This window comes from Petaurus breviceps, unplaced genomic scaffold (assembly GCF_028583685.1).
Source record: "Petaurus breviceps papuanus isolate PSGF00001 unplaced genomic scaffold, PetGlider_PUasm1.0 189, whole genome shotgun sequence".
Lineage (NCBI taxonomy): Eukaryota > Metazoa > Chordata > Mammalia > Diprotodontia > Petauridae > Petaurus > Petaurus breviceps.
This window is the reverse complement of record NW_027185809.1, coordinates 31,866,213-31,891,444: the sequence shown is the minus strand read 5'-3', so window position 1 is coordinate 31,891,444 and position 25,232 is coordinate 31,866,213. Positions and strand designations below refer to the sequence as shown.

Below are 25,232 nucleotides of genomic sequence, written 5' to 3'. Positions count from 1 at the left end.
AATATAAAATAACCACTATAAAATAGCCACTCTTTGCATGAGTAAAAGCAATTATCTTGAAGATTTAATATTCAGCCACAAAATATTCACTTGGAGAAAAGTGTAATTGTAATGAATAGTAATAGTTCACATTTAAATAATATTTTAAGGCTTGCTTTGGTCCTCACAACCCTGTGAGGTTGGTATTATTGTTATTCCCATTTTACAGATGAGGTACCTGAGGCTCAGTGACTTGACCAGGATCATTCAGATGGCAAGTGCCCATACAGACTAGATAGCTGTTTTAATTTTGTGTCCTACAATATCTGAAAATTCCCTTGGTCAGAAGCAATTAAATTAGCAATACTATGAAATTCTGATTGATGTAGCTCACATATCAGGGACATGATTGACATTTACATGATAAATTATTGTATTAGAATGGAAGCAGTGATGTAAGCATGAGACCCATTATGATCCCTGCCATCCCAGGAATTATCTCCAGTGCCTTTGCAGTGCCAATAGTGGCATTATTTTTAAAAATTATTATTTATTTAGTTAAATATTTCTCAATTACATGGAAAATAGTTTAACAATCATTTTTCAAAATTTTGAGTTCCAGATTCTCTCCCTCCTTCCCCTCCCATCTTCTTGACAAGGCAAGCAATCCGATATTGATTATTCATGTGAAACCATACAAAACATATTTCTATATTAACCATGTTGCAAAAGAAAACAAAATAAAACAATAAAAATAAAGTTTTTAAAAAGTATGCTTCAAATAGAAAAGAAAAAGAAAAAATATGCTTCAATGTGCACTCAGAATTCATTAGTTCTCTTTCTGAAGATGGATAGTATTTTTAGTCCTTTGGAATTGTCTTGGCTCATTGCATTGATCAGAGTAGCTAAATCTTTCATGGTTGGTCATCTTTAAAATATTGCTTTTATTGTGTACAATGTTCTGGTTCTACTCTTCACTTGGCATAAGTTCTGAAGCCATCCTGCTCATCATTTCTTATAGCACAATAGTTTTCTGTCACAATCATATACCACAATTTGTTCGACTATTCTCCAGTTGATGGGTATCCCCTTAATTTCCAATTCTTCACCACTGCAAAAACAACTGCTATTTTTTTTTTGTACAGATAGGTCCTTTTCCCTTTTCTTTGATCTCTTTGGGATACAGATCCAGTAGTGGTATTGCTAAGGTCAAAGGGCATAGACAGTTTTATAGAACTTTGGGTGTAGTTCCAAATTGTTCTCCAGAATGGTTAGACTAGTTCACAGTCCATCAATACTGAATTAGTGTCCCAATTTTTCCACACCCCTTCCAGCATTTATCATTTTCCTTTTCTGTCATATTATCTGATCTGATAGATGTGAGGTGGTATGTTAGAGTTGTTTTAAGTTGCATTTCTCTTATCTGTAGTGATCTAGAGCATTTTTTCATGTGATTATTGATAATTTTGAGGAAGCTAGGTGGCAGAGTGAATAGAGCACTGGGCCTAGAGTCAGGAAAACCTGAGTTCAAATGTGCCCTCAGACACTTACTATATGACTTTGGGCAAGTCATTTAACCCTGTTTGCTTCAGTTGCTTATCTATAAAATGAGCTGGAGAAGGAGGTGGTAAACCATTCCAGTATCTTTGCCAACAAGACCCCAAATGGGATCACAAAGAGTTGGACATGACTGAAACGATTGAACAATAACAATAACATCAGTAGCTTTGGATTTTTCTGAAAACTGCCTGGTTTTGCAGGTCCTTTGAACTTTTATCAATGGGGGAATGGTTCTTATTTTTACAGACTTGACTCATTTCCCTAACTTTGAGAAATGAGTCTTTATTAGAGAAACTTGTTTAAAAAAAACTTTTTTTCTCAATTTCCTTTGTTCCTTCTAATTTTGGCTGCCTTAATTTTGTTTGTGTAAAAACTTTTATATTTCATATAATCAAAATTATCTATTTTACTTCCCATAATCCTCTCTATCTCTTGTTTAATCACAAACTCTTACCTCTTATCCATAGATTCGACAGGTACATTTTTCCATGCTCCCCTAATTTTCTTAGGCTTTACCCTTTATGTCTAAAATCAATTAACCATTTTGATTTTATCTTGGTATGAGTATGAGATGTGGGCTCATGCCCACTTTCTGCCAAACTTCTTTCCAGTTTTTCCAGAAATTTTTGTCATATGTAGAATTCTTACCCCCAAAGCTTGGATTTGGGGGTTTATCAAACACTAGATTACTATAGTCATGTACTACTGTCTATTGTATACATAATCTGTCACAATGATCCATCATTCTATTTCTTAGCCAGTATCAGATTGTTTGATGATTACCATTTTGTAATATAGTTTGAAATCTGGAATTGCTAGGCTGCCATCCTTAACATTTTTTGCATTGAATTCCCTTGATATTCTTCACCTTTTGGTCTTCTAGATGAATTTTGTTACAATTTTTTTTTTAAGCAATTGGGGTCAAGTAACTTGCTCAAGGTTACATGGCCAGCTATTTTGTGTGGGTGCCACATATCTGAGGCCAGAACCAATCCCGGGTCTCCCGACTCCAGGGCCAACACTCTTACTCACTGCACCACCTGGCTGCCCTGTTAAAATTTTTTTAAGCTCTATAAAATAATTCTTTTGGAATTTGATTTGGTTAAGAAAATTAACTTAGGTAGAATTGTCATTTTTATTATATTAGCTCAGCCTAACCGTGAGCAATTAATATTTCTCCAATTGTTTAGATCTCTTTATTTGTGTGAAAAGTATTTGGCAATTGTATTCATATAATTTTGTCTCAGGGGGTAGATGCCCAGATATTTTATATTATCTGTATTTTTTAAAAAATTGAATTTCTCTATCTTTTCCTGGGTTTTGTTGGTAGTATATAAAAATGCTAATGATTCATGTGGGCCTATTTTATATCCTGCAACTTTGCTGAATTGTCTAATTAAATTAATTGTTTTAATTTAATTAATTGTTTTAATTAAATTAATTACTTGTTTCAGTTGTTTTTTTAATTGATTCTCTAGGGTTTTCTAAGTAAACCATCATATCATCTCCAAAAAGTGATAGTTTTATTTCCTCTTTGCCTATTTTTATTCCTTCAGTTTCTTCTTCTTTTCTTATTGCTAGCATTTCTAGTACAATATTGAATAATAAATAGTTGTGATAATGGACCTCCTTGTTTCACTCCTAATTTTATATGGAAGGCTTCAAGCTTTTCCCCATTATAGACAATGCTTGTTCTTGGTTTAGATACTACTTATCATTTTAAGAAAAACTCCTTTAATTCCTATGCTTTTTAGTGTTTTTAATAGGAATGGGTGTTATATTTTGTCAAAGGCTTTTTTTAATCTATTGAGCTAATCCTATGATTTTTATTGTTTTTATTTTTGATATGGTCAATTATGCTAATAATTTTCCTCATCTTGCACTAACCCTGCATCCCTGGTATAAATCCTATCTGGCCATAGTATATGATCTTTGTGATATATTGCTGTAATCTCTTTGCTAATATTCTATTTAAATTTTTTGTATCAATATTCATTAAGGAAGTATTTCTATAGTTTTTTCTTTGTTTTTGATCTTCCTGGTTTGGGTGTCCAAACCACATTTGTGACATAAAAGATATTTGGTAGGACTTACTCTTTACCTATTTTTTCCAATAGTTTATACAGTATTAGGATTAATTGTTCGTTTTTCTATTTTTGAGGCGGGAATGCAAGGCAGTTAGGGTTAAGTGACTCTCCCATGGTCACATAGGTAGTAAGTCTAAATTTGAACTCAGGTCCTCCTGACTCCAGGGCTGGTGCTGTATTCTCTGCACCACCTAGCTGCCCCCACTTTTGATTTTTTGAACAACTCTGTGAGGTAGATGGTATTATAATTTCTATTGTATAAATAAGGAGAAAGAATAGAGCAGTTAAGGGACTTCCCCAAGGTAAAAATATTTTTAGTAAGTGTTTGAAGCAAGTTTCAAACTCATATCCTGATTTCAAGGTCAATGCTTTGTCATGCTCTATGCTATATCATGCAAATTTTAGTCATATCCTATTGTTCTCTCTCTGTTTTTTAGTAAATAAAACTTCATTTCTAGAAGATGAAAAAACTTGATATTTGGACTCTGATATAGTATGTATTTCTATGACAGCCTTTTCAGAAGCATTTTATAATAGTAACTGTACATAACTTCTTTACATATTTGGTTGCTGTTTTTCTGAAAGGTTTTAAGGTGCCTTATTGATGACACTGTGAGAAAAACAGTAGAGTGAAGCTTAGGACTCTGAGTTCTCAATTTTCAGTTAAGATTAAAAGTGACAGTATTTTGGCAGTACATTGAGACCCAGATGTTAGGAAATGGTAAAGCAGATTTCCATCTGGCAGTAACACCAAATTTGTACTGGAAGGATAAGTATTAAAACAATGTACATATTAAAAAGTTTCTACTAAATACAAATGAATTATTAATTTTTTTAGGAGGCTATAAGGTGCTTAATGTTGGATAAGACCATTACTTTCCAATACATAACTTGGTATTTTGCTACAAACAATGAATCGCTTTTATGGGGGAAATCTTTTCTATTAATAATGCTCCTGAGAATATAGGTTTGCTCATTGGGACCTATGACCTTTTCAGTACATATAGTTAGATGTCCTAATTTATGTAGCATGTTTACTGTGTGATCAAACTCAAAGCATTTCATAAATTACGTCAGTACATATTATTGAAATGCATTTGCTTATGGTATGGTGCCAAAAAAATAACTGCAACACAAAACCCCATGCAGCCGTTGTTAATAAAGAGGGAAAATCCTGGCTGTTATAACCAGGGTAAACATCTGCTCCTGTAAAATTAATCTTGATGTTCAAAACTTACATAACTTCTAGACCAGTCAACCTTGTAATGAACTTTAAAGGTCATGTCAACTCATGGATTCCTGATGAAAAATAAAATTTGTTGAGTATTCAAACAGATTTTTAGGAAGGAATTATTCTGAACAATTTCAACTGACAGGGAAAATTACCATTTAGAAATATGTATGCTTTTTAACTGCTGAAAGACCCTGCTGTACCAAGATGAAAGAGATAAAGTAAAAAGAGCTGAAAAGGTGAAACATTTACTATAGGCAAGTGAAATTGTGGTATTAATATTAGGGAATAATACAGTTACCCAATTCTGTCCGTTCTTACTTCAAAATGTCTTCCTTCTTACCACTTGTATGTCCCTAGTTTAAGTCAGAACACCAGAACTATTACAGTATTCTCCTAATTGGTCTCCTTACCTTCAGTCTCCCATTCATTCTTCATACCTCTGCTAGATTAATCTTCCTCAGACATTTCTTCACCACTTCACTCCCTTCCTGAAGAACTATCAACAGCTCTACATTATCCATAGGATAAATTTCAAACTTTAAGCTCATGGTAATTTCTATGGTCTCTTGAATTCATTTCTCATTTATTATATCTCTCCTATAGAACCTTGCATTTTTAGTTAAATCTCTCTGTCTCTCTGTCTCTCTCTGTCTCTCTCTGTCTCTCTCTCTCTCTCTCTCTCTGTCTCTCTCTCTCTCTCTCTCATATATATAGAATTCCCTCAAAGAGTTCAGGCTAATGGAGAAGGGGGAGAGGGGAGACAACATGCAACAACTGTACAAGTTGTGTACATATTATTCAATTAATATATAAAATATTTAAATATAGTACCTCAACTAGATTGTAAGCCCTTTCAAGTCCAAGACCATGTCTTAAGTCTTTGTATCACCCAAAGAACTGGTCATTCATGTTCTTTTCAACTCTGGAATCCTGTGATTCTATGAATATTTACTAATTAATCCGCATTTATCTGCCATGTGCCAGGCACAAATGATAAGTGCTGGGGATACAAAGAAAAGGAAAAGGTAATCCTTGTCCTCAAAGAACTCACAGCCTGATGAGGAGCTGAAGGGCATAGAGAGGAAGAGGTAACATGCAGACGACCACGTGCAATTGATGTACTTACTAGTCAGTGAGTATACACGGTTCCCTAGAGTCTGGACACATAGGCAATCTCCAACTCTGCATATTTTCAAGAAATGGAACGAATGAAATTTTCAACAACATTTTATTTAATTAGCAAACATTTTAGCCATGACAATTTCATGTGGAATAAAAACTTTCATTAGCTATTGGGGACTATTCTCCATATTAATGAGATTAATTTAATTAATTAATGAGATTTCCTATGTGTCTCCTATGCCTTCCTATGAAATTTCATTTGTTGCCATCCATTTAGAAGCAAGCTTGTCCTGCCCTTCCTTCATAGAACTAGAGAAGAAAGGACCATGATGAGACAGGAATACAGAGGTAGAGTCAGATTGTTGGAACACACACCTAACTCACAAAACAAAACAAAAATGTGTTAATGTTCCTGAGCAGAGCCAGCTGTGACTGACTTGAACCAGAAATTCCCTAAGGTCCTGTTTAACCTCAAAACTAAATGATTCAGCTTATGCATTTTAGATCAAAAATTACTTTTTCAGACCCCAGGGTCAGTTACATGGTCTAAGGTACCTTATGATTTGGGAAATTATCCCTCTTTTGATGTCAGAGATTGGAAATGCAGCACATGTTTTAACTTAAGCAAAATTCTTATATTAGAAAGAAGCTATAGACTTTGTTTTTATTTTTGTTTAATTTTCATTTCCTATTTCTTTCCGTCCCCTACCTCATTTTCAAAAATGTTTTTCATAAAGGGAATAAGACTGATACTTTGATCCATGTTTTTTCATTTTTCATTTTGTGTTTGGTCTGAAGTTATAACTATAAAGTCAGAAGATACTTCCATCAACCCTTTTAAATATGAACATGTTGGGATCATTTAGAGGGAACATTTATACTGAAAAATTGTAGAACATGGTAACTGAATATGTAACTTTCATTTCAGAGCCACAAAAAATAGAAGATTGACATTTTCCTTGCCTCCAAAACTAACTTTACATTTTTTCTTTTATCTAAGATACTGTGGATGAAGCTATCAGTACTGATTCTCTCCAAACTTTGTTCTCAGAATGGGAAAATCCAGTGTTTGCCCGATATCCAGAGGTAAGTCTATAACACTTATTCTTTTGCTGATTTTAGGGTCTGAACTTTATTTAGGCTTGGAGTCAGGACATGAATGACTAAACTAATTTTCAGATGACTCAGTAATGGAAATTGGCAATATTCCTGATATATTTGGAAAGTGAAATGTCATCTTTGGAGGGAGAAGGCATTAAAATTGATAACATTTTGACATCTTTGACTTTATGGGCAAATCTCTTATGTAACAAGTGCATGGACCAAAATTGTCCGTGCCCTCAAGTGTTGTCAGAACTCCATACAATCATAGGATCATAGACATAGGGCTGAAAGAGACATCTCATTGAAAGTCCTCATTTTATTGATGAGGAAAGAGGTGCACAGACTTACCAAAGTCATAAAGATGGCCCATTTCACAGGTGAGACTTGCCTCAAAGTCGTCTGACTCTAGACTTGGTATTTTTTCCACTATCACATAACAGTAGTAAAAATCAGTATCATTAGATAAATGAGCACATCTTCTAATGATGGAATAGCTTGTCATTCTGGTTGGGCAGTATATTTTCTCTGAAATGTATGTATCAGCAGAACCTACTTTGTGAGCTACCAAAGTGATCTTCCTAAAGGGTAAATGCATCCCTCCCACCCCTACTCAGAACTCTCCAGTGGGTTCTTAGTACTCCAGGATCAAATGCAAAATCTTCTACTTGGCTTTTAAAGTCCTTCATAACCAAGTCCCTTCTTACCTTTCCGGTTATTTTACGTTTTTTCCCACAATCCACTGATGACGGCCTTCTTGTTATTCTGTGTACATGATACTCCATCTCTTCACACCATGATTTCATGCTGGCTGTCTACCATGTCTGGAAAGCTTTCACTCCTCACATCTGCCTCCTGGATTGCCCGGTTTTCTCAAGATTTAGTTTAAATCTTATCTTTCACAAGAGGCCTTTCACACTTATGCTTCACACATCCCATTCCATCCCCACTCCCTTTGCTAGTACCTTGCCTCTAAGATTAGCTTTTATTGACATGGCACATATCTTGTATGTATTTAGGTAGGTGTTTGTATGTTGTCTTCCCCATTAGGATGTGAGCTCCTTCTGGGCAGGAATTGTTATTGCATTTCTTTGTATTCTCAGTACTTAGCACCTACCACATAATAAGCACAATAAATTTTCATTGACAGTGATGATGATGATTATGATAAGTAGTAGCCCAATAATTGATTACTGGCTATTCAGTAGTTGTTAGGTAAAGTTGATGACAGCATCACTTTCATCAGAAATTTTCAAAAAGGATTTTACTTAAAACAAGAAATTTGGTGGGGGTTTTTTTAAAGAAAATTATAATTTATAGATTCTTTTACATTTCTGTTAATTCTCTACATTCATTCTTATTACCTATAGGTGCATTTAAAAGCATGTTGCAAACCTTCAGGAAAAGGCAATATGGACAGATAGAAAAATTTAGATTTAAGGAATGTTGTTTGTGGTTTTCTTTATAGGTTGCTCTTGATGTGAGGATTGAACAGGCTGAGAGTCTAACAGTGAAAATTCACAACATCTTGTATCCCTATTGTTTTACCAAAGAGATGGTTCATTCGATGCAGGTAAAAGACAGGTTGAAGCTTAATAAAAAGGACATACGGTGCCCAAATTAGCTGCCGAATTTTAAGCAAATTATGTTTATTAAAGATACAAAGTACTTAAGAGTATTAAATTATCATTGTCTTCCTATAATTTTTACCACAGAAGGGGAGAAGGCAAAAAAATCAAAGAGACATTGTTTATGTTGTGAAGAAAATAATTTGTTTAGGAATCTGGAAGATCCTAGAGGGATGAGTTGTATGTTCTGACCCACATTTTCTCTTTTTCAAAAAAAATTCATTTTACTGATATCTAATATTTTTGTTATCACCTACATTTCCTAATGTATATCTCCCTCTCAAACCTCTTCCACAGAGCCATCCCTTTTAATAATGAAGAAAAAAGAAGAAAAAGTTTAGCCAAACTAACTAATATAATCAAAAAAGTCTGTCTTTCCATGCAGTGTTCCACCCCTCTACAAAGACCCTAGTTTTCAAGGGCTAAGAGATTTTTGTACAGGAGCATGCACTTGCTTGTTGTGAGATATTTAAGAATCAACAAACTATCTTGTTGACAGTTCCAATAACAGTGGGAAATTGTCTGGAGGAAGCTGAGTGGTAGAGCAGATAGAGCACTGGACATGGAGTCAGGGAGATCTGAGTTCAAATCCAGCCTTAGATACTTACTAGGCATGTGACCCTGGGCAAATCACTTAACTGCTGCTTGCCTCAGTTTCCTCAACTGTAAAATGGAGGTTATAATGGCACCTTTAAATTAGAAATTCATAGGGGTTATCTGATTTTAGGAGGGAACATATAAATGAAAAATAAGGACATTATTAAGACATTTTAAAAAGTCAAAGTATTAGGAAGAAAATATCAAGGTTAGAGCCAAAGAGATAACTCAGTCAGCTCTCTATGAATTACCCGAACTTTTAGGTATTTCAAAAGTGCAAGATATACTGACAGTAAAAAGTAGTACTTGGAAGCCAGTACTGCGTACTGTAACTCTGACTGAGTAGTTGGTCAGGAGAGTAGAGGTCTTAAATGAGCAAAGAGGGGCTGATGGCAAAGGTATTAAAGATAGTAATCAAATCAGAAAAGACAGCTTACCTAAGAACAGGACCAGGGCTAGGTCCCCTATGGCCCTACCTTTAGATTGGGCTAAATCTAAATTCCCAAAGTTGGACAGGAAAATACATCCTGGACGAGAGACTGTGGAGGAATATCTTAAGCTGGAAAACTGAGGTCTATGATCAACTCAATGCACAAGTGTCAGGCCTCTGACTTAGAGAAGAGGGAGATGTTGATAACAAACTTTATGGAGAAGCATAGAGACTGGTAGAGGGGCAGAGGCCAGACAGCCTGACATCACATGACGAGAATACGTACAAAGCCTGGAGAGTCAATTAGATGATCGTAAGACTCCAACAAGAAGCATGTGTCACAGTCAGTCATTGTACAGTTCATCACAAAGGAGAAAAAAACAACTGAGTTTGTGATTTGAATAGAGACTGAAATGCAAAGCAGTGGAGGTACCTGAGGATGAGGATATGGTTGTACTGCAGGAGGCGAGGAGAGGTATGGTGGACAGCCTGGGTGTGCACATGGCCCCCACCATGTTTGAGACACAGTGGAGTTGACCACAGTTCTGCCAGTTGATGAACATAGTACATAAGTCATGCAACAAGTGTTCAGCTATAAAGAAGGATTGTCACCAGGAAGGCCAAACCTCAGCTAACTCTGAAGTATCCCTCTCATGTATAGGCCAAGAAAATAAGGCAAAGAAGCTACATTGTGAATGCAGTTTCATGCCCTGAAAACCACAGAACTCTGACAAGAGATAGAACCACGGACAAAACCATGCTACCTGGAGATTATAACACTAAGGAATAAAGGTTCTGAAGGGAGGGACACATCTACTTTCTATTACAACTTGTGAAGAAAATGCAGCTTTGGTGTTGCAGAAACCAAGGTTTATACGTAGTACCAACATTAGTAAAAAGAAGATGAGTCCAACAATAAAAGGTTGCCCTGGGCCCCCAAAATAGTGAGCATTCCTTTCTAACTAATTATTTGTGGGTGAATTCTACCTGGACTCATAAGACCTTACATAGAAGTGGTAGTGAAGACTGAGGATGTAACATGCCATTTCCCAAACTCTGCTAAAGAGCAGTAATCATCAAAACAATCTGGTTCTGGTTATGAAATGGAGAGATTGATCAGAGAGCAGATTAGTTATACAATATACAGAATCAAACAGGCCCAGTAGTCTAGTATTTGATAAACCCAGAGATCCTAGCTGTTGGGTCAAGAACTCATTATTTGGGGGCGGCCAGGTAGCACAGAGAGTAAGATCACTGGCCCCAGTGTCAGGATGACCTGGGTATTGAATCTGGGCTCAGACACTTAGCACCCACCCAGAAACACCTGGCTGTGTAACCTTGAGCAAGTTACTTAACCCCAATTGCTTAAAAAAAAAAAGAACTCATTATTTGCAAAATACATTATTGTGGCATAATAATTTAGAGGCACAAGAAAGAAATTGTCTGTCAGATCTACAGATATAGGAAGAGTTCATTACCTATTAAGAGACAAAGAAGAACACAGAAAACTGGAAAATTTTCATTGCATAAAATTAAAAAGTTTTTGCACAAATAAGAAAAATGCAATTAAAATGAGAGAAGCAAGTAAATGGGGAAAAAAAATCTTTGCAACAAGTTTCTCAGATAAAAACCTTGTTTCTAACTGATTGAAATTTATAAGAATAAGAGTCATTCCCCAATTGATATGTGGTCAAAGGATATGAACAGGCAGTTTTCAGAGGAAGAAATCCAAGCTGTCAATAGCCTATGAAAAAAAGTATCTAAATCACTAAAAATTGGAGAAATAAAATTAAAAGAACTCTGAGGGGCCATCCATGATGAAAGGAGCAGTTACCTTTTGGAGATCTTTGGACAGACAGATGTGAACAAGAGTTTGCAAGTTTACTTGTACAAGGTTTACAAAGTCTGCTGTTTCATACATGTACCAGTATTTGCCTATTCAAATACAAACAAGCTCTTTGTCCAGCATACAAATAGATACTTGCCTGGAGGGCTTAAGGGCTGTCTTATATCAAGAGGGACATTTTCTCTAGAAATAAGTTGCGTCTGCCTGCAGAGACTAAGCAACAAGAATATTGTTACCCTTACAAGATTTGGAAGTGAGCTGTCATAAAGAAGTCAAGTCAACAAGCATATGTTAACACCTCCTAAGGGCCAGGCAACGAACTAAGCTCTGGGGATATGAAGACTGTCAGAAAGAGCCCCTGCCCTCAGAGAGCTCACAATCTAATAGGGGAGATAGTGTGCTAACACCTATGTACAGCAAAATACATACAGGATAAATTGGGAAGTTCAAAGATTATGGATATAGAGCCAAGTTGCAGGTGTGGACTGACTATAGTCCCCTGGCTTTTATTCCAGACAGTGTCAAGTTAGATGTTTCTTACCGGAGATGAGTAGCGACACACTATAAATTCAGTATTCATTACCAGCCAGGGAAGGATGCAGATGCCTTATCTTGAAGGCCATATGATACTGAAGCTGTAGAGATTCCTAATGGGAAGAGATGAAGGCTATTTGTGACACCCAGGGAGCTAGACTACAAGCCAATGGCAGTCAAGCTGTGAGACTGGGATTCCCACCAGGCAGTATGACAGCAGCATATGTGAACTGGACTGCCTCAACTACCCATGGAGAAGATTGCAAGAAATGGTCCAAAGCCAGGAAGCAAGCAGTGAATCCAAAGGTCTCGGGGCCCCTGCAGGTGGCCTCCTCTTAAGACAAGGGCAGATGCTGGAGTTTTGTAGCAGGACACTGGGCTGGACTGTCCCTGATCCCGTGCTTAGTACCAACAGGCAGACCACAGAGAACACCACACCACAGCTGGGAAAGCTGTACACAGCAACTTCACACACACAGGTCAAGCTAGGACCCTAGACTTAGAATGGAATGGATTTTATTGGCCCAAGCTGGCAGCAGAGAGCATTAAAAAAAATGTGAGATTCTCTATTATAATAATTGCTGGGGAAACTAGAAAGCAATCAGTCTGGAAGAAATCACATTCACATCATTCACATCTTATACCATATTCCACAATAGCTTCAAAGTGGATATGTGGCCTGAATATTAAACATCACATAGTAGAAAAGTTAAAAGAGAAACAGATCATATGCCTTTCACAGCTATGGGTTAAGGGATGAAAATTTTTTTAATAACTAAAATTATATTAATAGCTTTTGTTTTTACATTACCTAAATTTCTCCCTGTGTTCTTTACCTTATTATTTCTCTTATTATTTGAGGTATCTTGATGGCCCAGTAAGTACATAGAGTGCTGGACCTGGAATCAGGAAGTCCTGAATTCAAATCCTACCCCTACCAAACTCTTAACTGAGAAATTTGATACAAAGATTTTTTTCCCATTCATCCACTTCCCTTCTTATCATAGATGCATTAATTTTGCTTGTGCAGAAGCTTTTCATTTTCATATAATCTATTTAATCTTTATAAATATCTCATTTGTGAGATAGTTACTATAGATATTATTATTCCCATTTCACTGATGAGGAAACTGAGAGGTTAAGTGGGTTTAAGAGGTTGAATGATTTGCCCTCAACAAGGGGCAGTACGGAATTTGAATTACAGGTCTTTGTGATTCCAAGTCCAACACTATGACATACTGTCTCTCAACCATGATCATGTCTTTTTACCCTGTTTTTCTATATCTTCCTTGTTTTTTCTCTCTACATATCTGTCACTCCCTGTGACTCCAACATTTTTATTTTCCCAATGACTACACCAACACGTCAGCCCTAATTCTGTGTCTTATCACGCTTCATTTTAATCTGTCAACTTGGGTTTTAAAACTTTTATAAACTTAATATTATGATTAAATTCTGTACATTTTTAAAGAACTTTTTCTCTCCTAAATATATTTGTATATATTAATTTCAAGTAAATTTTTTTGAGTACTAGCTCAAGATACTTATAACATGCTGTAAATGTTAGAAAGTTGACTTAGATACAACCCTTAACCTCCAGGACTTTACAATTAATCTAGTAGGAGGGATAGCGCAAGTTAAAAAAACAATAGCTATAGTATAAGGAAGAATATGTGGTATATGCCATAAAAAGAGGTATAAACTAAGTGAATTGGGGGAGAAGAAGGAGAAATCCTTTTCAGTCAAGGAAGGAAGTTTTCATGGAGGAGCTCGATGGAACTAGATCTTGAAAGGTTGGTAGGATTCAACAAGTAGAACTGTGAGGAGAAAACACTCTGAGAGAAGAGAAGAACATGAGCTTTGGTGCAGGGGTAAAGGTATTCAGGAGCTGGTCTGGTTTGGTTGCTGCATTCTTGCAAACATGTAGTGGAGTAGTGAGACATAAGGTTAGGAAAGAAGACCAGAGCATCACTGAGTGTCAGTGAGATATATAGTTGTCCTCCAAATATAGACCATCTTTCTCCCCCAGATTGGGCTGGTGTTATACCTCAGGGTTATCTATCTGTATGTATGTGTGTGATACATGTTTATACACACACACACATACACACACTTTATTTTCCTTTGAAATCAATCTCATTTTAGAGGAGTGGTCTAGATTTCAACCAGTACCATAACACTAACTTGATTTTTTTTTAATAGAAAGATGTATTGATATTAAATCTGTTGTTACAGTTTCCAAGTCCTTTGTAAGCCTATATTCATTGTTGTGCTGTTCATTTGAATATCCGACAGGTTCTCCAGCAAGTGGATAATAAGTTTATTGCCTGTTTAATGAGTACAAAACGGGAAGAGAATGGTGAGGCAGGTAAGAATAGAGCCTGTCCTTGATTAATACTCTACTGACCTTCAGTTAAGAGATGCATTGCCTTATTTAAGGAAATTTTCAATATACAATTAACTATTGCTTTTTTAAACCAACCGAGAGGGAGAAGAATGATCAAAATTATGAAAATTTTAAAATATAGACTATTTCAAAATATAGTTGTTACAAGTACATATATGGTATATAATTCCTTTGGATCTGTTCTGATGAACAATTAGAAATGATAAATAATATATCAAATATCAGTCCACTTTTAAACCAGGAATTCTTTACCATTTGGAATTACAGACCCCTTAAGCATTCTGGTGAAGCCTATGGCCTGTGTATCAGAATGATGTTTTTAAATGAATAAAACAAAGGGTTACAAAGGAAATCAGTCATATTGAAATACAGTTATCAAAACATTTAAAAAGCAAGTTCACACTACCATGATAAGAACCTTTGATATAGAAAAATGTTCTTCTCTTTAGCATCTTAAATATATACCCTCCAATCTTGTTTACAGAATTAATTTACTTAATAATCCCAGTGTTCATCAATAGAGCAAGGGAAAAGTAATTCTATTCTCCATAAAATATAGGCAAGTGGAGTCAGTGGACTGCCAATGAAAATGCATTAATTTGGGAAGTTATAATTGTTATTCATTCTTTTTTTAAAAAACTAGAGTCTACAACTCCTTTTTCATTTAATATTTTTTTTCAATTTCACCAGCTTTTATTTTCTATCCTCACTACTACCATTGGAAAAAAATAAATCCTTATGATATCTTGGGAGATGGAATATCATGTATGAGGAACAGTAAATAAGCAAGAGTAGCTGAATCATAGAGTACGTTGAGGGAAATAAAGAATAAAGATGTGAAAGATGATAAAGTTTCAGGTTGTGAAGGGCTTTAAGTGCCAAACAGCATTTTCTGTTTGATCTTAGGGATCATAGGGAGCCACTGGAATTTATTGAGTAGGGAGATGATGTGGTCAGACCTAAACTTTAGGGAAATCAGTTTGGAAGCTTAGTGGAGGATAAATCGCAGTGGGAAGAGAATTAGGGCAAGAAGATCAACCAGGAAGCTATTGTAGGTATAACATGATGAGGGCCTGAAACAGGATGGCAGCTGTATGTGTAGAGAAAAGAGCCTATGTATGAGATACGTTGTAAGGATAGAGATGAGAAGACTTGACCACAAATTGGATATATGGGGCCGATTGTGCATCAAGAAGATGACACAAGATTGGGAGCCTGAGTATCTGGGAAGATAGTGGTACCCTTGACAGTGCTGGTACAGTGGAGGAGAGGACAGGGTTTGGTGGGAAGATAATGAATGAGTTTTGTTTTGGACCTATTGAGAAAAGGACGATGTTAAACTTTTCTTTAGACTTCATAATACATACTGGATTAAATTAGAATATGCCAAGATAACTGGTTTTTTTAAAAGTCAGAATCCCAAAAGTTTTTCCACTGTCCTGGATTTTTTTATTTACAAATAATTTTAGTTCTGTGAATACAGAAATATGTACAAAACTTGTAACTTACTTTCTTTACTTTTGGCATTTGTACTTATATTTTGTCATATGGCGAAACAAATTGTTGTTCTAAATTACAGATAACTGAGTACCTCTAGCTTGACACTTTACGTTCCTTGTTTTAGTTACGGTTAAGTACAATTATTTAGTTATGAAGCCCCAGAAGACAAGTGTTATAAAAATATATATGGTTTCTGATATAAATAGGGTCACTGTCCCATCTCCTTTTATATCTAAGAAATGAAAAATGAAAGGAATACTATAAACAGAACAAGGAATAAACATCCCTCTAGATAGGCCAGGGGTGGGTGTGGTCCTGATTTCATAGTATCCCTTACTCTTCAGTTTCATATTTGATGTTATTGCCTCATAGTTTATTATTTATTCAGTTGTTTTGCCCAGCACAGGATGTACAGTATTCATCACAACCAGCTGCAATTCTTGTCCTCAAAGGAGTTTAAATTACAGCACTGGGGGCCAACCCTCTCTTTGGTCTCTAGTACAAAAAAATTTCTTCCTTTCCTAGACTTAACCTCTCATGCCCTGGACTCGAGGGTATCCTAGAGGCAGCATCTTTCATATTTTAAGTAGGAGGAAGAGCAAATAGCCGTTTGACATAATCTACTAAAACCAATTTCAAGAACAGAATTTCATTTTTAAAGCGCTTCTAATAAACTTTAATTCGTGCAATGGCCCTTGGCCAGAGCAATAAAGTTCTAACCTAAAAAAGTAACCCTCAGCCAAAGTTACTCCTTACTGCAAGATGTTTATGATGAGTCCTCATGAAAAAAACAAAACAAAACCATGATGACATCTTGAAGAATATGGTTGCAGATGTTCCTGTTGTATTTAGGAAGACTAATTCTGCTATCATAACAGAAAGAGAATGGGATTTTCTTTTTACTTCATTTTCCTAAGCATTGAAAAAGAAATATAACCTGAGATATTTTATCCTATGGCCCTCCGCCAAGATATTTGGATGCTCTTCAAATGAGATAAAAATCACAATCTTCATGGGTCCCAAAGTTGTACACAGTCAATTCAGATTCTTTTAATGTGATGTTTAATGACACTTCATTTTATCAAATTAAAATTAATAAAGCATATAAATATAGGGTTTAATCTTTAGTAGGTACTGATGCCAACACTCTCTCATCAGAAATAAATTCATTGCCTTTTTGAAAAAAGCATTAAGGGGCGGCCAGGTGGCTCAGCGAGTAAGAGCACCGGTTCCAGTGTTGGGACGACCTGGAGATCGAACCCCGGGCTCAGACACTCAGCACCACACCCAGAAATAACTGGCCGTGTAACCTTGAGCAAGTTACTTAACCCCAATTGCTTAAAAAAAAAAAAAAAGCATTAAGATGTTCCTAAGCTGCATCATGGCATAGACATGACTATTGGTTCTTGAAGAATATACTAATAAAGTACCGCCTTTGACATCCTCTGCCAAGCTGGAAAGGCTTCCAGTATGGCTCCAGCAAAATCATTCAAGGACCAGCCTGGCAGAATTCAGAGAGCCTCATCACTAGCTGGTTGGCTCCTAGGGGGAGAAGCTTTTTGGCGGGAGATCCTCATGGAAACCATCCTGAGCATAGAAAGGCTGAAGGGAATGCCCATGCTCATGGAAATACTGATTCTGAAAATATGTTTTGTTAGCATCTTTATCACAATTTCAGTATTTTGGAAGGCTAAAAATATACTATTACTGTTTAGTTAACCTGGTTTCATCTTGCATTTCTAGTGTGAAAAAATTTCAAATTAGCCTTTGTTGCTTTATATAAAATGGCTCTTTTATTCTCATTCTAACAAGTTTGGGAGGCAAGTGGTCCTAATCTGATATTCCTAGGTGGAAACCTGCTTGTGTTGGTTGATCAGCATGCTGCCCATGAGAGGATCCGCCTAGAGCAGCTCATTTGTGGTAAGACTTAATTGTGGTAGCAACGATAGGGCAGCTAGAGGGCACAGTGGATAGAGTGCCAGGCCTGGAGTCAGGAAGATTCATCTTCCTGAGTTGAAATTCAGCCTCAGATGCTTACTAGCTGCGTGACCTTGGGCAAGTCACTTAACCCTGTTTGCCTCAGTTTCCTCATCTGTAAAATAAACTGGAGAAAAAATTAGCAAACCGCTCCAGTATCTTTACCAAGAAAACCCCAAAATGGGGTCATGAGGAGTTGGACATTACTGAAATGACTAAACAACAACAAAAGGCATGGCATAACAGAGATGACCAACTTCTCAGCAGACTTCTGTATGGTATGTCCTGAGGAAGTCCTCAGGGCAGGAGGGGCATACCAAGAAGTACCCAGGGAGTAGGTAACTTGAAAAAGGCCCTTTCGTGATCTCTACTGTAAGTTAAGAACTATCAGTCAGACCCCTAATCCAGGCAGGTCAGAGGTTTATGAAGTGTGCCCACTGGTACCTAAGGTTTCCTACCCCTATTCACAGTGTTCAGAGCAAAGACTCACATAAGTTTAGGTGACCAAGCCTGGCACTTCCACTGCGTTGTTCATTGGGCAAAGGTTTCTCGAATTCCAAAAGGATTGGTATTCATTTTTAAAACACCATGGACCATTTTACTCATCATCAGACTATGTGCTCCCCAACAGATGAAATTACAGGAAAAACTTCACTTTTGTGGCTAAGTAATGAAAAACACTAGTGACTGAATTAGGAAAGGGTAGAGAGGGCTAATTCTATTGAATAGAAATGTAACATTTTCCATGCCACTTTTCACTTTTTTAAAAAAGAGGAAGGCCTAAGAAAGAGACAACATATTGCAGTATTATAGTTAGAGAACATTGCAATGTTTTCTAGACTATTATATTATAATACTATATTACACTAGATCTAGTGACCTCTTGGGAATAACTGATAAAATCTCAAGTTGTACTGGAAAACCTCATATTCTTTCTGAATATGTACCCACATCATTCAGTTGTTTCAGTAAAAGAGTAGTCGTTGTTGACTGTCTACATATATAGAAAACAAGAGGTGTCTACATGTATATGACATGGCATCTTTTGTATAGAAAATGAAGATTTCTTAGATTTCCAAGTTACTATGAAAATGTGTGGACAGGCTAGATTACATTTTGAGTTTGCAAAAAGGCTGAAACCTAAATCTCTGAAGTTAAAAACTCTTGGTCTAAAACTAGGCAGTAGAATAATTAACATTATTATGCTCTATCATATTTCATGCTTGGTCTGAGACTAGTAGACTTTATTTCTCCTTGTTCTCACCTATTAAATTTTCTGCCAATAGATTCATATGAGAAGGAACATCCAAAAAGCTTTCACCACAAGAAATTGCTGTCTTCTACCATATACCCGCCAATGGAGATCACAGTGACAGAGGAACAGAGAAGACTTTTACAGTTAGTACCATGCTTGAGTGATGAACACTTTAAGGATGTGATATTGAGGATAGGATAGAGTGTGCCTAGTAATCTGGTCCAGCAGCTAGAACTTAGATCATTTTTACCATTTCTTGGAACAGGGAGTGTTTATTCTCCCTGTTTCTCTGAAAGCAACGTTCCTGCTATAATTGCTTCCATTCTGCTTTGTTTCAATGTGTTCTCGTTCCTTAGATATCATCCCATGATCACACTGAAGGAAATGTCTAGCACAGAGAAGCATGGCAGGGATCAATCATATAGTGATTCACTAGATAAGACCTCTCCCAGCTCCTGGGATAACAGACATTTATGGAAATAGGAAAGAGAGAATTGTCCCTCATTCATTTCAGATATGGAAATGAGGCTACTACCAGTACTTCATTTCTCTTGGAGCATAATTTAGATTAGCTGCAGATGCAGTTATTTACATTCAGTTAATCAGGAACTTCTCAGATCCAGGGGCCATTAATTACTTCCCTGCTTTCATGCTGATTTAAAACATTCTGAGCCCTTTGTTTTGGTGCCAGGCTTCTTTAAGAGCCAGCTGAAAATCAACTATCAGAAATGAGTAACTCTCCAGTGAAGGAGAAAAGTAAATCCTGGTATTTTAAATCTCTCAGGACCCTTGTTTTCCTGAGTGAAATGGGGAATAAGTGGAGGGTACTGTGATCTCAAAAGGGGAGATATAATAATAGTAAAATCCTAAAGGAACACTCTTTAATTAGGAGAGAAGCTTTTAAAAACTAGGGCAATTTCTGAAAAAATTATGGAGTATTTGTAACTGAAGTGGGAACAAAGGGCTCTTCTTCAAAAGTACTCTTTGATATACATACTCTAGTTAGTACATTGGAGACTATTCATCTCTTTAGGTGTTACCACAAGGGCCTGGAATATCTGGGCCTGAAATTAATGTTTCCAGATGCCCCCAGCTCCCATATCCTTGTGGGAGAGGTGCCACTCTGCTTTGTAGAAAGAGAAGCCAATGAAGTCCGGAGGGGAAGACCTACTGTGACAAAAAGTATCCTGGAGGTGAGTTATGCTGGGAAGGTTGCTTTGGGATGGTTCTAGTGCATTCTGCCTGGAGAGGCCAAGGGTTTTTCAAAGTGGAGGCCATGAAGTTGAATCTCCATAGATTTGATAAGATGTCCTTTGCTATACTCATTCTCTCAACAGTCCTTGGAGCATCTACTCTAACTCTCCTCCCTCCCACCTTATTTTTTTTCATTAATAGACTTTGCTATTCAGTCTCTATTAAACTAGAAATCCAAAACAAAAACTTTTGCAGCACACACATCAAAGACTCTTACTAAGGAGTTTATTTCAGTTTGAAATCAAGCTTATAATGGCCAGAAAATCTTACTCATGTTCAGCCAGACTGATCTAGATAATTTTTTGTTGATTCTGAAGGGAGCTGGAATGGCTTTGCTATATTTCAGAGGAGGAGTAGCCCCTTGACTTCTGGCAGATGGAACAAATCACTAACATGCTCCCAGTTAAAAGAACAAATTATTTAACATTAGTTGAACCTAACAGTTGTAATAGTAGCACTGGTGTTACTCATAATAGTAATAATGATAGCTCACATTTATATGATGCTTTATAATTTCCAAAACTCTTTTCTCACATTCCTCCCCACACACACACACATGCACACATGCAGCTCACCTTTTAATGTAATGATGAGCAAGGGATCAGGGAATTGTATCCAGATCTTGTTCATTGGGCTTTATCATCTAAATATGTTAGTTTCTGGAAACAGCAATGGTAGAGAATGTGAGAGGAGTTAGTATTTGTCTCTGTTGTAATAACTTTGATAACTGGGTCACTCGGTTTTTTTCTGTTTTTTGGTCTTTTTTCCTCTCTTGGGAGAAATATGGCTGTGATTTTGAAGCAGTGCAATGTCTACTACTTGGCTCTGAGTAACTTTGGGAGTTAGAACATGGCTGTGGGAAAAGAGAAGGAGGGAGGATTTTCTAAGTCTGATCTAAAAGAAAGACAAGAGTGACAGGAGTCTAGAGAAGTGGAAGAAGGAAGGAAGGAAGGAAGGAAGGAAGGAAGAAAGGAAGGAAAGAAGGAAGGAAGGAAGGAAGGAAGGAAGGAAGGAAACAAGGAAGGAAACAGGAAACCTTTATTAAATGTTTACTGTGGTCAGACACAGTGCTAAGCACTTTATTCCTAATAAAGAAGTCCTATTATTTATTGTAAAGAAATTGCTGGTGGTGCCATATCTTCAAGCAGAGCTTTTCCTTGTAACTGGACTAGCTTAACTTTCAAAGGTTTTGCAAATTGGGAGCATGAAAGGGAATATATGTAAGGGGGATTTTGTTATCCTTCTTAGAGTTAGTTTCTCAGGATCCATGGCCATGAGAATGTCTAGTTTCCAGGTGTTAGATAATAACTTCCAGAATAGTTCCAAGGATTCTAGATAATAGTTCCGAGAATCATAGTGACAGACAGTCCTACTGATGCTCCATTAGATACAGGGGTGACATAATTGATATTTACTATATTTATATATACTATATTTACTGTTTGTGCAGAATGTCAATATTGCTAAAGTTAACCTGTGAGCTTAATGTTGGCAAGATGCCTTCTTTGTCTGTTGCCCTCTAAAGCAGGTGGGCACTGGTCAGTGAGTGTGGAAACCCACAGGAAACCCATAGGGGTATCTGTGTGTGCCTCAAATGGCCCCCGTTGAGCCTTGACGGGATTTAGAGAACTGCACAAACTGTGCCTGTCTTGATTGACCCCATTGAGATGTAGGGGTAGTTGCCCCCCACCTTCTCACTGGCCCCTGCAAGAAGGGTGATGAGGGAATGTTGTAGGAGCTGGTTCTCCCACAACCCTCTGAGAAGACTAGACTAGAATAAAGCTGATTATTAACCCCTCTGAAGCTGTCTGTCTGTCTGACCAGATCAAGAATGAACCTGTTAGAGGCTGGAGTCTAAAAACTCCAGTGCCTCCTGTGTGTTATCTGTGAAACAGGTGGTCTGGTAGAATTGTCTTTAAAGTTCATTAACTTCTGCTAATATTAGCATCTGCTGGGGGCAGCTATGTGACACAGTGAAGAAAGCGCCCGCCTTGGAGTCAGGAGGACTTGAGTTCAAATGTGACACTTGACACTTACTAGCTGTATGACCTTGGTTGGGAAAATCACTTAACCTGGATTGCCTTGCCTAAAAGAAAAATTATCGTCTGCTCTGATAAGGCTGTTGAAAGGGATTAACAGGAACAAAAATATGCCAGGCGATTTTTTTTAAGTACTATAGATTTTTTTTTTTAATCCAAAGATAGAGAGTTTGCAAGAACTACTGTGTAAACTTATGAGAAAAATTTTGGGGGCTTATAATCATAAAGTGTGGGTTGTAATGAGTGGACAGTTACATTAATTTTTTCCTCATTTATATGCCTTTATTCACAATATGTGTCCGACATTACACTTGTTCTGGCTAGAGTTTTAAACAGAAACAGACTATCCCTTAATAAATGATCAAAGCTACTCTTACCAATTACATGTCCTCATAAGCTGTTGGAAGCTGTGTCTGGATAGAGTCTCCCTTGCACAGATGTGTTTAAATCTTCATAGATGGGGAGGCTAGGTGGTACAGTGAATAGAGCACAGGTCCTGGAGTCAGGAGGACCTGAATTCAAATCCAGTCTCAGACACTTGATACATTTACTAGCTGTGTGACCTTGGGCAAGTCACTTAAACCCAACTATCTTGCCTTCTCCTCTCCAAAAAACAAAATAAAATAAATCTTCATAGAACGTCTTAACTCAAAGCACTTTATGTTTTATTATTATATTCCAAGCTTCCTTTCCTTGAGACTGCTATTCCTTAAAGGGGTCAATTCAAATATATATATATATATATATTTTTAGTAGAGAAAAGACAATAACAGCAGCTTACTTGTACTTTCTTTTTTGCTTTCCAGGAATTTATTCAAGAACAAGTAGAGGTAAGCAGTTCTTTTGTTTGGGAAGGATAGGCAGAGGTTTCACACAGGGGATATCTATCACCCACTATTCTTGCTATGAATGAAGAGTTTAATCATGTACCACTTCTTTTAGCTGCTTCAGACTACAGGAGGAGCTCAAGGTTCTTTGCCACTTACCATCCAGAAGGTGTTAGCATCCCAGGCCTGCCATGGTAAGATCCTCAGTGTAGTTATTAAAGATCTACTCTATGCTAAGCACTCTTGACAGGTAGAGGAAGAACAAGGAGGATGTAAGACAAATGGAGCCTTGCCTCTGGAAGCATACAGTCTATATTAAAAAACAACACACATATGAAACAACCAAAGGAAAATAGCAGCAAGATCATTTGAGTTTAATACAAATATTGGATATAGGAGTTCAGTAGGAGAGCCAAGTGGAGGAATAAACAGAATCCACTTTCCTAGGACAAGTGAGTTTTGAATGAAACTCAACATGTATTAGTTGAGAGAAGAAAAAAAGAAAATGGAGTAGATGGAAGGACTGGCATGAGCACAGGCCTGATAAACAAATTCACACGTGTGGAACACCAAATAGATTAGCTTATTGAATAAAGGTTCATATAGAGAAGTATGGAAGTTAGATTAAAAGGAGGGAAGGAAGCCTTGAGGTCCAAAATGGAACATTTTGCTTTGGCACATAGAGTTTAGACCTAGGACAGAGCTTGGGTTGAAATTCCAACCACCTCATTTTTCAGATAAGGAAACTAAGGCCAAGCGATGTTTTTGTAAAGTAGCAAAACCAAGATTTGAACCATTAGGGCTCCAGCTGCACATTGGTACAGGATCTTGAGCAAGAAAAAGATAAAACAAAATGGCATTTGAGGAAAATGTTCTGGCTGCTGCTTTTGTACTATGGATCAGATTTAGGCTATTATAATAACATAAGTATGAGCTAGTGAAGGTTTACATTAGGGTGGGGTCTGTAGAAGTAGAAAGAAAATGGCAAATCAAAGGGGACATTTTGAAGAAAGATTAACATGACGTGATAGATTGAACCTGGAGCCAGAGGAAAGAAAATATTGAAAAATAGCCCTAATTACACAAGGCTTAGTTACTCTAAAGAATATAAGGCTGCTTTTGTCACTCTCAGAGGAACTCTGAAAATACATTGGCTCTAGTCTAGTTGCAGAGAATGTAACCTCCTTATGAAGATGAGAGTTTCCTTTAGGAATGGCTGAGGAACATGGTAAAGCAGGAAGCCATAAGTTCCATCCATGGTCTTAGGTGATGATTCAAACAATTCTAAGACCAACAGAAGAGTTTCCAAGATGTATTTTCCTTTATTTAGGAGACATTTGGGTCATAGTTAGGATTGGCTTCCCACTGTACCTGTGACACTTCTCTCATGCACCTTCCTTGTTTTTAGGAGCTATTAAGTTTAATGACAGCCTGAGCCCAGAGGAGAGTTGTCGACTTATTGACGCTCTATCTCGGTGTCAACTGCCCTTCCAGTGTGCTCATGGGAGACCTTCGATGCTGCCCTTGGCAGACATAGACCATTTGGGACAGGAGAAACAGGTACCTTAGTGATTAAGAATGAAGAAGAGGAAACTGAGTTTCTCTCTTTTAAAGGGCAGAGAGCATTCTTGCCTTAAATAAACTACCAGCTCTTCTTCCCTTACCATTTTGAAATGCCAACACACACACATACAGTTCGGTATTCTTGAGTTTAATATAAATACAGATTTATGGTGTTGTACCCGAAACACGAGCAAGACCCACGTACAATTTAAAAGTGAACCTTTTATTGGTGCCATGGCTGATCGGGGCCTCTCCCCAAATCGAACAGCCCTGACCCTAGGCAAAGCCTCAG

At 37.0% G+C, this 25,232-nt stretch overlaps 1 protein-coding gene across 6 annotated transcripts in view; it reads left to right on the top strand.

Annotated features, from left to right (window-relative positions):
* Positions 1–25,232, top strand: part of MLH3 (mutL homolog 3) — a 34,614-nt gene that overhangs the window by 5,171 nt on the left and 4,211 nt on the right. For 4 of the 6 annotated variants that reach the window (XM_069092242.1, XM_069092241.1, XM_069092239.1 and 1 more), the window contains exons 3-11: positions 6,983–7,068; positions 8,552–8,656; positions 14,414–14,486; positions 17,838–17,945; positions 19,289–19,400; positions 20,291–20,450; positions 23,357–23,380; positions 23,493–23,571; positions 24,786–24,937. In XM_069092242.1, the coding sequence (XP_068948343.1) occupies positions 6,983–7,068; positions 8,552–8,656; positions 14,414–14,486; positions 17,838–17,945; positions 19,289–19,400; positions 20,291–20,450; positions 23,357–23,380; positions 23,493–23,571; positions 24,786–24,937 (899 nt within the window). Of the gene's footprint in view, positions 1–6,982; positions 7,069–8,524; positions 8,657–14,413; positions 14,487–17,837; positions 17,946–19,288; positions 19,401–20,290; positions 20,451–23,356; positions 23,381–23,492; positions 23,572–24,785; positions 24,938–25,232 lie in introns of those variants that run through there. The other 2 variants (XM_069092240.1, XM_069092244.1) reach the window with 2 other exon arrangements.